At 27.4% G+C, this 15,608-nt stretch overlaps 1 protein-coding gene across 1 annotated transcript; it reads left to right on the top strand.

The window, feature by feature from the left end:
* Positions 1 to 9,597: 9,597 nt before the first annotated feature.
* LOC108821705 (uncharacterized) lies at positions 9,598 to 13,388 on the top strand. The gene is made up of 3 exons (XM_056992061.1): positions 9,598 to 10,152; positions 12,727 to 12,898; positions 13,021 to 13,388. The coding sequence occupies exons 1-3, from the start codon at positions 9,678 to 9,680 to the stop codon at positions 13,262 to 13,264; spliced, it is 891 nt and encodes a 296-aa protein (XP_056848041.1). The 5' UTR covers positions 9,598 to 9,677; the 3' UTR covers positions 13,265 to 13,388.
* Positions 13,389 to 15,608: the final 2,220 nt, after the last annotated feature.

Below are 15,608 nucleotides of genomic sequence, written 5' to 3'. Positions count from 1 at the left end.
CGCCGATATCTTTGGCCAGTACTTGTATCTTCGAACTCATTCAGGGCTTATATTCAGTGTCGTATTGGTTAAGCTCGATTACCAATTTTGCTAGCCTTCCGGGTTGGGATGTCATGACGATAATGGAGCGAGACTGGAAATATGGTCTTAATTTTCGTGCGGCTGTGACAACCCCAACACTAATTTCTCCATGACAGGATATCTCATCTCAGCGTCAATCAACGACATGCTTACATATTAGATAGGCTTTTGCTCGTTGTACTCTTCACGAATTAGCATTATGCGTACTGCACATTCAGAAGTCGCAACATAGAGGTTACTTGATTTCGCCTTCGATAGGCTTCAAGAGTATGGGAGGTTTACTTATATAGGCTTTTAGTTCTTTTAGGGCAGTATCACATTCCTCGCTCCACTCGATTTCTTGTTCCCTTTCAATAGTTTGTAGAACGGGAGGCATCTATCGGTTGATCTTGAAATAAAGCGGTTCAGTGCTGCTATTTTGCCGGTGAGCCATGGCGTGTCGATGAGTGCCACAATTTGTTTTGGATTAGCTTCAATTCTCCTTTCGGTAACAAGGTACAATTTTGAAATGCTTCGGTATTATTTAGTCCGAAAGGCATTACTTTGTAACTGTAGGTGCCGCGTTCGGTGATGAAACTTGTTTTTTTCTTGATCTTGGTGATTCATTAAGATTTGGTTGTAGCCGGCGAAAGCGTCCATGAACGAGATACTCTCGTGTTCTGCAGTGGCTTTTACCAATCAATCAATATGTGGCAGTGGAAAACTGTCTTTCGAACATGCTTTATTGCGGTCGGTGAAATCGATGTACACTCTTCACTTCCCATTTTTTTACTACGACCGGGTTGGCGAGCCAGTTTGGGTATTGTAATTTCACTTGCTCGGATCCTAGTTTTTTCGTTTTTTCTTCACCGGTTTGAACGTTGGATCAACGTTCAGATCATGAAAGGTAATATTGATGTCAATCCCTTGCATATCTTCGGCTGACTAGGCGAACGTTTGGATATTCCGTTTTAGAAATACTAACAGGGCATTTCTTTACATATGGGGAAATGTTATTTCCGATGCTGACATATTTTTCTGGAAAACGCTCGCCCAAGGCTATGGTACTTGGCAAGTATTTCCCAGGGTCTCTAATGAAGAAATCACGTATTTGTTGTTGTTTCGATTCCGAGCGGCGAGTTTTCTGGAACCCGCTCATGTAGCAGGTTCGCGACTGTTTTTGACTCCTGCATATGGTTTTTTTGATGGTCAGGGAGATGAACTTTACGCATTGGGGGTAAATCGAGGGAACAACCTTCATTTCAAGCAGCCAGGGTCGTCCTAATATAGCGTCGAAGGGGATAAAATGCTATGTTACTGCAAACTCGGTCTTGAGTTCGAGATTGTAGGCTTTCACGATAAGCGATACAATCCCTAACAGCTGTCTCGTGGTTCCACCGAGGCTGATGAATGGTGTCATTCCATGAGTTATTATCGGATCTAGGTGGCTGATTGATTTGATGGTTTCTTGTGAGAGGATGTCTAATCCTTTTTCTTCCCCAAAGACGGTACCAAAATATGGATTTTAAAACCCACATTAAGAATTTGGTAGTGTTTGAATGTAAAAATTAGGGAAGAAGAAGGATGTGCAAAACAATATCCTCAGAATACAACGATGTAATCAGATTCTAGTTGACAAAAATATACTTTTGTTGATTAAGTAAGAATTAATACAATAAGGGAAAATGAGATCGAAATACAACTATGATCGATTACAAAATAGACTACTTAGAACTTTAAGGTCGAGGTCGATGTGCATGGCTAGATCTCACTAGGATTTCATACTCCCCTTTCCTATTTCGCTCGCTCTTGCTTCTTATAGCAACCTCCATCCCGAGATTTCCTCAACTGTTCCAAGATCATTGGGATCTAGCTTTGACTTCGTCCTTCCCATCAGCGAGCTTCAAAGTAGCTTTCCTTTTAGCGGGCTTACCTAAATTCAGGTTCTCTTTAGTTACGTCATTCGTTTCCCCGGGCCTGCTCCGCTTGTCTAACGGGCCTCGCGATTATTTGGTCCAACACTTATGACTAAATAAAAAAACTACAAAAACTTTTACTATTATAATCCCTCGAAATCTTTTTTAGATAACGATGTATTCCACGAGAAAGCTTCTCAAGAAGTTTACCACGAGAAAGCTTCTCAAGAAGTATATTCATGCATTTAATCTTAAAATTAATTTGCAATATTTTGAGAGAAAATAAAAATAAACTGAAATCATGTAAAATAAATAATTCTAAATCATGTAAATTTAAATTTAATAAGATTAAAATTATCCATATAGATGAGTGAATATAAATTATGAATCATGATTGTCTATTGGCTAGAGTATATGTTCAAGTAATGTTAGTATTTCTCGAGTTAGATTTTAGAAATTTAATTTTTTTAAACAAATTTGAAATTTGATGTATAAATGTTTAATTTTGTATATACTAAACATTATATAAGTTGTAAATGTTTGATGAAGTGTTTATTTCTATCTAGTTAAAAAAAAATTCATTTTAGAGTTTATGGATTTCTAGACTTCATAAAAAGACTGCCAAGAAGTTATGCATTGATATTTTCTTTAGAAGTCTTCTAGAATGTCAAGTAAAATTTAGGTTTGTAATGTACTAACAGACTTTTTGAAAAGTCTTTTAACACCGAATTTTTATTTTAATTGAAACTTTTGACTCCTTCATATTCACTCTCTTTTTTCAAATGGTTTCAAACAAAAATATAATATTTCTCTCTCTAAAACTTCTTAATTATCTCTTTGAATTTGAAGAAGATTTTTCTATAAATCTGCTAAGCTTTAAATGCACTAACAGACATCTTGAAGAAGTTTTGCTATAGGAAGTGCTCTTGAATATTTTGGACAATGGTGTTCCCAATCATGTTTTACTTTTAGGTGTAGGATGTACAATGAGAAATCATGTAGATATATGCTCTTATTTTTTTGATAGTTTATATCATTTTTTAAACAATATATCTACTTTGTCGTTAATATGTCTTTTATAAGAATTTTTTTTTGTCTAACGCTTTCTTCGTTCCTTCGAGTTCTTGTAACCATAAATTATTATTTTCACTGTAAATCATTTATTAAACTATGGTTATGCAGCTTAAAAGTGAAGCTTATTTGTTGTTCCTTTATTAATTTTGTGTTGGATGCGTTTATAATATTTGACACAAGTTGAAGATAGCAATGCTCAATCATATTGCATTTTTAATATCACATAAATTCAAACACAAAAAAGACATATGTTTAGACATATGATATCGCTACTTTAACAAAATATGTATGCGTCGTCCAAAAAAAAATCAAAATATTTATGCATAAAACTTATAAAGTAAAACTTTGTAACTGAAACGATCTGCAAAAAAATGACACTAAAACACATTAACAAACATAAAATATCATTATTAAAAGAATTTAAAGAAACTTTCTTCAGATTTATGCTATCATTATCTAAGCACATAAATAAACAAAATAGTGTTAATGTGTCCAAAATTGATAGTGCACATGAATGAACAATATAATATTCTAAGTTCATTTATAAAAATGTAGAGAAAATATAAGTTTATTAAAATTAGCAGAGAAAATTTGTTGAGAAATATGTTCAGAACAGACTTCTCCAGAAATATCTTGTTTAGGTTACTAGGATTGAATCCGCCCTACGGGCGGGCAAACAAATATACAAATTATTTAAATATATTTGAAATTTTTAATTCATTTTAGATTAAAATTAATTTAAGTTCTATATTTTTATTACGTAAAATTTGTCTATTTATTTTATAAATCATAAATTTAGATAATATAATATAATTATTTTACAAATCAAATTACAAATCATAAAAAAAAATTAGTTTGTTCTAATTTAGCTTCTAACAATTATTACTTCGATTATTTTTACCAAAGAAACATCTAGCTAATAGTTGAATCATTAATCTGACTCTAATGTTAATTTCAAAATTGTCCTTCACTTTTATACACAGTCATACACAAAAAGTAAAAATATTTTATCGTAAACTAAGCTTGTCATCATCTGTCATGGAAACTCATCATTTGCCGGCTTGAAAAAAACCATTTTTCGCTAAGAACAAATCATTTTCTTTTTTTTACTTATCTGCTTCTTGAAATTTTCTGCGCAAAATCTCCAATTTCACACAATGAAATTTTGAATTGTGAGCTGTGTCAAAAAGAGTATTGAGTACAAACTATAAAAAGTGGATCTTTGCGTGTTTAGTGATGTCTAAAGTATAAGTCTTTATCATCCTTGACTATGTTCTTTTTTGCAGATTTATATTTACACCATTTGTGACTGTTTCGTACTATGGTTTCTCATGGTAGATTTTACTGTCTGCTCCATCTATGACATCTTTTGTGTTTATCACCTTTGCGTTTTGTTAGTATCATATTATTTTGTAATTTTAAAGTTATGATTTGTGGCAGTGGGCTCCTTTTCATTATGTGATGGCAACGCCACTGCTTGTTGTTTTTGAGATCCTGCTCTATGTACATTTTGAAGATCAGTATGATATACTCTTTAACTTTTAATATTAATCGCGGTTGTGTTTATGGCTGGTGTCTTTTTCTATGATAGAGATCTAGACTTGCTTTCTTAATTATTTTTCAATACTATTTACCATCGTATGAGTGATGAAGTCATATGAAAAACATTTCGTGTAAGTTAGTTCTTTACTATCTGTATGTGAACTTGTCCAAGCATATTTTTCTATATAAAAAAGGATATCTTTCATCTCTTTATTCTGTGTCTGTCTTCTTCTCATTTTTTCTTCGTTGGTGTCATTTCACCTTTACTCGTCAGATTTAGAAATCTGTATAGTGAATAGAAATATATAATGTTTTTGTGTATATATATATATATATATATATATATTATATATATATATATATATATATATATATATATTTGTTTATGATTTGCGGACCTTACTATTGAGGATGCTATTGAAGATTTCTTTGTAGACAATATTGTTTACTCTAGTTGCTGAGTCTTTTTCTTCTTGTAAAATACTTAAACCTTCACGTGATGTTACTCTTGAGAGAGCAATATATAGCTGGCCATGACTGAAAACTGGTTTAGACAAATATAAAGTAACTAATTTAAGCTTTGTCATTGGTTTTTGTTTATGGTCATTGTATACAATTCTCTTATTGGAAATTGTCTTTTCTTAAGTATAAATGGATGGTCTGAGACTATTAGAGATAAAATAATTCTTCGTAGTGAGACTCTTTTACCAAATATGTGTACCTCTGACTATTTCACCTTCGATAGCTCTTTCTGTCATATGAGTAAGAGATACATTTATAATGATGTGGTTGAGAGCGAGATAAGCGGTTTCTTAACATAAAAATATTTGGAAATAATAAAAAAGTAAAAACTATACATTTTTCAGATATATGTTTAATGTAGTATTTCCATCTCCTATATTGTATATTTACTTAAAATGTAAAACTATATATTTTTCAGATAGATGTTTAATATAGTATTTCAATTTCTTACATTGTATATTTATTTATTATTTATTTATTATTATATTATATATTTATTTATTCTAATTTTCTTGCTTTTATATCAAATAGTTATATTACGATAGATGTTTAATGTAACATTTCTATTTCTTATATTGTATCTTTACTTATTATTTATTTTACTATATATTTTTAGATAGATGTTTAATGTAATTTTCCTATTATTATATTGTATATATACTTATTATTTTTTCTTTCTTGTATTGTGTATTTACTTACCTAATATTATGATAGATGTTTAATGTAATATTTTTATTTCTTATATTATATATTTACTTATTATTTAATTTACTATACATTTTCATATAGATGTTTAATTTAGTTTTCCCACTTTTTATATTGTATATTCAGTTATTGTTTATTTTTCTTACTTTGTATATTTACTTATTATAATTTTTTGCTTTTATATCAAATGAAAATATTACAGTAGATCTTTAATGTAATATTTCTTATATAGTATATTTACTTATTATTTATTTGTTCTTATATTGTATATTTATTTATTCAAATATTACGGTAGATAATATTTCTATTTTTATATTTTATATTTACTTATTATTTATTTTTCTATATTGTATATTTATTTATAAAATATTTAAAAATAATAAAAAGGTAAAAGTATACATTTTAGATAGATGTTCAATGTAGTTTTTTCATTTCTTATATTGAATATATACTAATTATTTATTTTATTATACATTTTTCAGTTCAATGTTTAAGGTAATATTTCTATTTTTATATTGTATATTTACTTTTTATTTTTAAATAATAATGCAACGTGGCATCTTTTTAGAGAAGTTTTTACTTATTAATATTATTTTTACATATTATTTATTATATACATATTATTTATTATTTTTGAAATTATATATATGGTAATCTTGCATATGTTTAATGTAGTATTTCTATTTTTAATGTTGTATATTTACATATTATTTATTATTTAAAAATTATATATATCATGGTAATCTTACATATGTTTAATGTAGTATTTCCATTTATAATTTTGTATATTTACATATTAATTATTATTTTCGATATTATATATATATATGGTAATCTTACATATGTTTAATTTTTCATTTCTAATGTTGAATATTTACATATTATTTATTATTTTCAAAATTATATATTATGTTTTATTTTTCCTGATATCTTATATTTACTTTTTATTTATTTTTATTTTTAGTAATAATGTAACGTGGCATCTTTCTAGAGAAGTTTTTACTTATTAATATTATTTTTACATATTAGTTATTATATAAATATTATTTATTATTTCGAAATTATATATATGGTAATCTTGAATATGTTTAATGTAGTATTTTTATTTATAATGTTATATATTTACATATTAATTATTATTTTCAAAATTATATATATCATGGTAATCTTACATATGTTTAATGTAGTATTTCCATTTATAATTTTTTATATTACATATTTTTTATTATATATATATATATATGGCAATATTATATATGTTTAATTTTTCATTTCTAATGTTGAATATTTACATATTATTTATTATTTTCAAAATTATATATCACGATAATCTTACATATGTTTAATTTAATATTTCCATTTATAATTTTGTGTATTTAAGTATTATTTATTATGTTTGAAATTATATTTGTCAGTAATATTAAAATGTAAAACTATACATTATATCAATATTTTGAAAAATGTAAAACTAAACATAATAAGGTAAAAATATTAGTCATGCCACGTGGATTCTTTTCGAAGAGGATTTCTAAAATGATGTGGACGCTCTTTGGTGCTTCAAAAGGCTACTTTTAATAGTATAGATTTTGTAATTATGAATAATAAAGGAAAAATTCTCAAGTAGTCTTCTCAGTTAACAGACTTCTCCAGAAATATATTGTTTAGGTTATTTTGTAATTACGAATAATAAAGGAAAAATTCTCAAGTAGTCTTCTCAGTTACATAATTTTGAGGATTCTTCATTTGTAAATTTTTGGATTACTTTGTGTTTAGTTAATTTTCAATTTTACAAGAGAAAATTTCTTTAATAATCAAGTTATTTTTGAAATTGATCAAATTTTTTTTCTGAAGTTTGACCTTTTCAAAATGATTCTGGAAAAGTCTGTTGTGAGTAGATTTTAGGAAAAAAATTCTTAGTGTCACATAAAATCTCCAAAATTCGAAAGACGTATTTTAGTGTCACATGAAGTTTTCGGAGTGACGGAAAAAGAAGTATGTGTAGGTTTGTTTTGTAATTAATCATGTTAGAATTTAGATGAAATCTACTCTTAAAATTTAGTTGAGATTGGAATATTCAACAGCTGTAAGAGCATATCCAATGTAAAATTCTATTTTTCCTCCAAAACGGAGTAAAAGTGATTATGGAATAAAAAATTCTTTAGCCTCATTCTATTTTATAATGAAATGATGAACAAATAAAAAATAAATTACTCTATTTATGGAGTAAATTTTATTATGGAATGAAAAATATAGTGGAATTGGAGCATTTTTTACTTCATAATTATTTTTACTCCATTTTGGAAAAAAAATGACCACCACGTTTTTATCTACTCAACACACTGCGCGCATAAGATTTAATGACCTAAAAAGCATCTAAATGTTTTTTGGGGTTATAAAGGCACCATTAATCCTGCACTAGGTTTTTTTTTTTGTCTGATAAAAAAAATAAAAGATAAAACAATTGCAGATTGTCATGTGTCAATGGAATTCGCGAACAATGTAAGAACCAAATTAAAGTCGCTATTTACAAAAGACCCATAAGAAACTTATAAAAACCGTGGGACCAACCCCTTAAGAACCCATTTAACAGACAAGGTGAATGATGCTTTAAGTTTAGTCGACTCTAATTAAATATTGTTGAGCTGTGGAGCCTCAGCCAAGTCTCACGAAATCAATGTTTGAGTTACAACTTACAACTGTATATCGTGTTAATACTTAATATTAGGGTTGGAAGGAGGTGGCAAAACCCCATTTCCAAGGGTTAAGGGATGGAGCCTGCAAGCAAACATAAGCTTTCAAAATACTTAAACCAATAATATTTCAGGTATTTTTATATTAAAAAAATAATATTTCAGGTATTTTTACAAGGTTTATTCGTACTTACTCAAAACATTTCAAATATTTTATTCCCTTCATTTGATTTTAGTTTTAATTATTTTGTATCTAAAATTTATAAGCTTTTAAGGTTGGAAGGAGGTGGCAAAACCCCATTTCCAAGGGTTAAGGCATGGAGCCTCTTTGAATTCTACTTTTCTAACATCGGGCCTCTTTGAAGCGTTTAACTGAGTTTGGTTTAGTTTTTTTATTTGCTCAAATAAGTTGTAACCAACATTTAAAATTGAAAATGATATAAATTTTAACATTTACCAAAAATATAATGTTTTACATAAAAGATAAATTATTTCTTCTAATTATTTATTCTTTTGAAAAATGAATTTATCTGATTTTTAAAAGATATATTATGGAGTATACACAAAAATTTATATTCTTTTTAATTTGAATCAACTTATTTTGGAAATATTTAAAAAGAATAATATCAGAACGGGAAAACAAACAAACAACAAAATATTAAAAATGAGAGAAAGATAAGAAACCATATAATCAAAGAAAACTGTCTATCTTTTTTCTTTTTAAACTGTCTATCTTATAATTTATATATAGAATACAACAGTTATCTTTTTTATTATGAATACCACAGTTATCTTTTGTTTTGATTATGCAGTGAATATATGAAACGCATTCCATTATGCGTGCGTGACCGGTGACCTGTCTTTCTCACCATAGTTTATCAACTACGTTGTGATTAAAATATTAATTTTCTTTGTTACGCCAAATTTCCCTAATCTATTTGCAAATGGGTTTTTGTGACTTGTATAAAAGATCAGCCAGGCTGGCCAGTTTACAATAGTGATTTAATAATCACCCCTCCCCAAAGTAAAATCAATCACAGTTTGGGCAAACGCTTAATATAAAACCCATTCCATCGATTTATCGATGCTTCTTGCTCATAATCGCAAACCAAAGATCACTAAGACAAAAAAAAAGAAGAAAAAGATCACTAAGACATAAAACCCAAGCATGGGACTTCGTGAAGGACATATTTTATACGGTTGTGCGCTCGTAGCATTTGGCTTATGGCACTTATTTAACAACATAAAACTCTTTTGTCTACGACCAAACACATTCAATTCATCTCCATGGTTTCCAACATCAAAGACCAGGTACTTAGAGCTCTACTTAATCATGTCATATTCATCAGTTTTCATGTCAGTGGAGCTCTTCTTCGGACTAATAAAACACCAGCCCCGCAACTTCGAACATTCTTCCATCGGCATGTCCTTATTGGCTTATGCTGTTTTAGCACTCGTGCTTGACCGAGCAAAGCCTAGAGCGGCGGCTTCGGAGGGGCTAACCCTCCTAGCTTTAGCCGCTGCCTTCACACAGGAGCTACTTCTCTTCCATTTTCACTCAGCCGACCACATGGGCGTTGAGGGACAATATCATCTCGCCTTCCAGCTCATTATATTTGTTTCTCTCCTCACCACTCTCATGGGTATATTGTTTTGAAACCCCTAGAATAAATATAGTATTTCAAAGTTCTAACATATTATATATACAGTAAAATCTTTATAAACTAATATTCGATAAATTAATAATTTCTATAAATTAATAAATTTTGCCGGCCTCAATTTGAATCGATTCAATATTCGACACAAATCGATAAAATAATAAGATAATAGTTTTTAAAAATTTATACTTAAATATATAGTCTCATTAAAATTATAAATTAACAATATATATGTATACATATTTTATATAAATACGAAACTATTATTATATTATTTTTCATATTCCCAATAGAATTACCTTTATATTTCTTAACATTTAGTATATTTTTTTCAGATTTAGTAATATTATATCTAAACCCACATTTAAATTTTATGCAAGATATATTATATACACCAAATAATATAATAAAATTAATATAAATTTCAAATTTCAAAAAATAACAATTAATGTCTATACACTAAAATCAAATATTTTTCTTATCTTAGAATAATATATATTAAAATAAAAATCTAAATAAGAAAACTTTGTAAATTAATATCTCTATAAATTAATAAAATTTTAAAATTCTAACATTATTAATTTATAGAGTTTCTACTGTATATCAAAATTGAAATATTCATTGTCCGTTTCATGAATTTTGATGACGTATCTACCCAGGTTGGCCATGGCACCTTTGGTTTATTCGGGTAGACTGTTGGAAAATATTTATTGTACAATTTTTTTTGATTTTGAGATAAAATCAATACTATTAATTTTGGATCATGACCAGTTGATAAAGATCAGGTCCAATTTAAAAAAAATACAAATGCTATATGTAACTGTTTATTCGTATGATAACTGTATCTATACACAACCAACCATTTATATAACTGCTCGATATGTCACGAGTTTTTAAATTTGGATATGGGCCTTGATTTGTTTTTTCCCAAATTGAGATATGGGCCTTGATATGTCACGAGATTTTAAAAGAAATATAATTGGTTTTTAACAATTCAAATGGACCTTTTCATTTACAATGAGATCAAATTTTCAAAAATTATTTTTAATTGCATCAAAAATTATTGTGACATAATAACATTATTATAATTATATATGATATCAAAATCATGAAAATTTAATGAAAAAATATAATTTCATCTATTTAGTTACTACGAAAATATTATTTAAAATTTGCTATACTTTAAAAAAAAATATATACTTTTTTGTTTACAATTAAATTACAAAATATTTATGACTATAAGACATGTGTATACTTAGACAACATCACAAATTCAATCAAATTATCATAACCTTTTACTAATAATAATAATAAAATTTAACACAAATATGATTACATGGAAAAATACAAATCAATACTATTAATTTTGGATCATGACCAGTTGATAAAGGTCAGGTCCAATTTAAAAAAAAATACAAATGCTATATGTAACTGTTTATTCGTATGATAACTGTATCTATACACAACCAACCATTTATATAACTGCTCGATATGTCACGAGTTTTAAATTTGGATATGGGCCTTGATTTGTTTTTTCCCAAATTGAGATATGGGCCTTGATATGTCACGAGATTTTAAAAGAAATATAATTGGTTTTTAACAATTCAAATGGACCTTTTCATTTACAATGAGATCAAATTTTCAAAAATTATTTTTAATTGCATCAAAATTATTGTGACATAATAACATTATTATAATTAATTATGATATCAAAATCATGAAAATTTAATGAAAAAATATAATTTCATCTATTTAGTTACTACGAAAATATTATTTAAAATTTGCTATACTTTAAAAAAAAATATATACTTTTTTGTTTACAATTAAATTACAAAATATTTATGACTATAAGACATGTGTATACTTAGACAACATCACAAATTCAATCAAATTATCATAACCTTTTACTAATAATAATAATAAAATTTAACACAAATATGATTACATGGAAAAATACAAATATGTAATTAAATTTGCGTGGAAAAATATATATAACAAAAAAAATTACAGAAAATGTTACAAAGAAACGGGCAGATGAGCATATGATTACGAAGAAACCTACATACGGACATATGATTACGAAGAAACGTATACGAGTCAACTTTAAATTGCTATCATTTTATAAAATAGATTTTGATAAATATTTATATACAAATAAGATTACAAAAACAGAAATACGATTACAATGAAAAACATAAATAGAAAATTAAATTTTAAAAGAAAAATTAAAACAACAAATATACCCGTCCTTTGAAGGGCGGGTGAGAATCTAGTATGAACTTAAATTACCAACTGCTGGAACTTAAGATTAATTAAAAATTATGAAACTAATTAACAAATCGACAAAGATTTGAAAACTCAATCTTTTCACAGTTTTTTGTATTCAACACAACATATCCAGATGCATATTGTATAATATAATTTTGACATAAATTTAAATTCTAGATTTTAAACTTCTTTGTTTTATTTTATTAAGTTACAGTTTCGATATATACTATATAGAGTAATTAGTTGGTTCCACATTATTAGGTAACTAATAGTTTCATTTTACTTCAAAAGGTATTGCCTTGCCCAAGAGTTTTTTGGTCAGCCTTGTGAGATCTTCAAGCATAGCTTTTCAAGGAGCGTGGTTGATACTGATAGGTTTTATGCTTTACACACCGAGTTTGATTCCTAAGGGATGTTATTTTCAAGATATAGAAATTTTTTTTTTTTTTTGTTTAACCTGGGGGTATCCCAGGCCCAGAAGGCCCAGACTAATCCCCAAGGGGAAGGAATGCCCACGGATAGACGCCCCTCCCAGTTTTTCAAATGGGCCGAAAGCATGGCCCATATCCGTGTGGGTGACAAGAGCGTTGCAAAATCGTTGGCCAACCTCGAATTCAGTTGGTTATTCGTTATAAACACAATATTTGTTGTGACACTATATTTGATTCTCGATCGGGTTTACGGTGGAAACGTACAGTGCTCTAGTCTAACCACCAGTTATCAAAGTGAACAATATGATGAAGAACGACAACACTTTGAACCGCACTCGACTCAGAAAATGTGTTCTGTCCAAATGGGTAAACTTGTTGACCATGGAGATAAAATGTGAGAAATTTTCTTAATGATGATTAATATCGCCTATGTCATGTGATACAAAAATGTTTATTTTACTGAAAATTATAAAGTAAATGACAAATAAGTCGTTTGTAATGTTTGTTGTAATAAAAGCAAGTTCTTTAAACTATTCCCCTAACTGGAGTCTCCCATCCAGTTTTTTTTCGCTTCTTGATCTTTTCAAGACATACTAGTTGTTTTGCTTCACCATGTACAGTGATAAATTTTTTAAAATCTAAATTATATTAAAAAAATTAATATTTTATTATTTTGACAAATAATAATATAAATTTGATTAAATTAATCATAAAATTAAGAATAAAATAGTTTTAATTTAAAATTATATTTAAGAATATATATGTTTATATTTAAAATTTTAACCTTAAATATTTTTATCTATTTTTGGTTATATATATTAAATAAACTTGTATAAAATTACTAAAAATTCATATAAAATTATATAGTTATCAAAAATATTACTTATAAAATTTATAGATATCTAAAAGAAACTAATGATATTATGATTACAAATTTATAATCTTAAAAATAAATTTAGAGAATTTTGAAAAAATTAGAAATAAAATTAAATGATATTTCAATTTTGTTGTTGTTAGCAACATTAATATTTCGATGAAACTAATAATATTATGATTACAAATATTTTTTTTTAAATGAAGAAAATTTTCAAAATTTAAGATAATAAAAGTTGTATAATTATAAAAGTAAAATTGAATAATATTTTGAAATTCAAAATGTCATATTTGAATAGATTTATTTTAGTGATGATCTATGAGTTATTACCGTATTCTAAAAAGTTTACCAAAAATATAAATTAACACTAAATGTAATTTATGAGTTATTGTCATATTCTAAAAAGTTTTTCAAAATATATATCGACATTAAATGTAATTGTACATGTCATATTTAACCATATGACATGTCATCAATTTTAATAGCCATGTCACATTTTTTTGTAAAAACGATTATAGAGAAGACATATGACAAATCATTTTGCAAATAATGTCTAGAGGATTAACTTAACGTGTTGCGAGACAGCGCAAATATTTAGATAGCAATTACTATACAATTTTACAAAACTGAAAACCAATTCAACTAAACAAAACTTATGCAGAAAATAACATTTATATAGTTCACAAGAATCCAAAACCTATCAAGAAGACCCACTATATGACATGCAGAACACACTAAGACCAACATTATCGTGGTTCTTATGAACATTTTTAGGAGGAAAGAGAAACCAAAAAGTACACAATCAACAAAGACAAAGGAGAAAAGTCCTTAGATAAGGACGTTTTTGCTGTTCTTGCTGCGTCCTTTACACTGTGTGCGGGCCCCACGACACATAGTGGCCCAGCACTGGTTCTATTTTTTTTTTTAAGAAAAACAATAAACTAAAAAGAAAAAAATGATTTTAAGGACTATTTTTTGGTCCCAACCGATATTGATGCTCTAAGATCTATAGTATTATACAAGATATCTATCAGATCTCTTCTGCTTTCGTCGACATTGCTTGTCTTCGTATTTTTGAATTTCTGACGAAAAATTGGTGCACAAAAAAAGATCCACTAAATTAAAATATAGGTTTCCAAATATTTATTTTTTATGCACCAAAGTCTTTCTTGGTTTGCTCAACACAAGAAAAAGCTTTACAATCATCGTTCTTTATAGAAGCTAAAACCTTATGTTTGAGGTTTCTGCCGACTGATGTTTGAGGTACCTTCTTGTCCTTTACAGAAGCTAAAACGTGTCATTACTTTAAAGAAGCAGAAAGACAATCTTCGTAGAAATAAGATTTTTTTGAAAATGGTGGCCAAGTACCCTATTATCATTTCAAATCTCCTAAACAATTCTAAAATTTTAAGAAAATATCTTACTAAATCACCTATAACTTCTATTTCTATTTTAAATTTTTTACTAAAATCACTCAAACAAAATCTTTTAAAATCCTTAATTCAATACACCCCCTTAATAACTAGAAAAAATTCCTTGTGATGAAAAAACAAATATGAATGTATCATTAAATTGCAAAAGCATCATTAGCGGAGAGTTTTTCAAAATGACTCTTAAAATTTATTTATGTAATTTAATTTTAATATATAAATCAGTACATATAGAAAGAGAGTATCTTAAAATAGGTAGAGAGTTTTATAGAGTAATTATTGGGTTCACTTCCTAGGGTGAACCTATAGATTCACCTACCAATAGGATTTCACTATTTTATATTCAACATTTTTTTTAGAAAATGAAACCAAATATTTTTCATATTTTTAAAATTAAAAGTTATGAATAAATCAAAAATAATGCTAGTTGGAAACAGA

The sequence above is a fragment of the Raphanus sativus genome, chromosome 8 (genome assembly GCF_000801105.2).
Source record: "Raphanus sativus cultivar WK10039 chromosome 8, ASM80110v3, whole genome shotgun sequence".
In the NCBI taxonomy this organism is placed as follows: Eukaryota; Viridiplantae; Streptophyta; class Magnoliopsida; order Brassicales; family Brassicaceae; genus Raphanus; species Raphanus sativus.
Note: the sequence above shows the minus strand (reverse complement) of the source record. Positions and strands in the feature narration are given on the sequence as shown.

Bases quoted from the DNA above. Each gene is read 5' to 3' on its own strand.
- LOC108821705 (XM_056992061.1), top strand. From the start codon at position 9,678: ATGGGACTTCGTGAAGGACATATTTTATACGGTTGTGCGCTCGTAGCA. The intron at 10,153-12,726 runs GTATATTGTTTT...TTACTTCAAAAG, and splicing joins TCTCCTCACCACTCTCATGG to GTATTGCCTTGCCCAAGAGT. The intron at 12,899-13,020 runs GTATCCCAGGCC...GGGTGACAAGAG, and splicing joins TTTTTTTGTTTAACCTGGGG to CGTTGCAAAATCGTTGGCCA.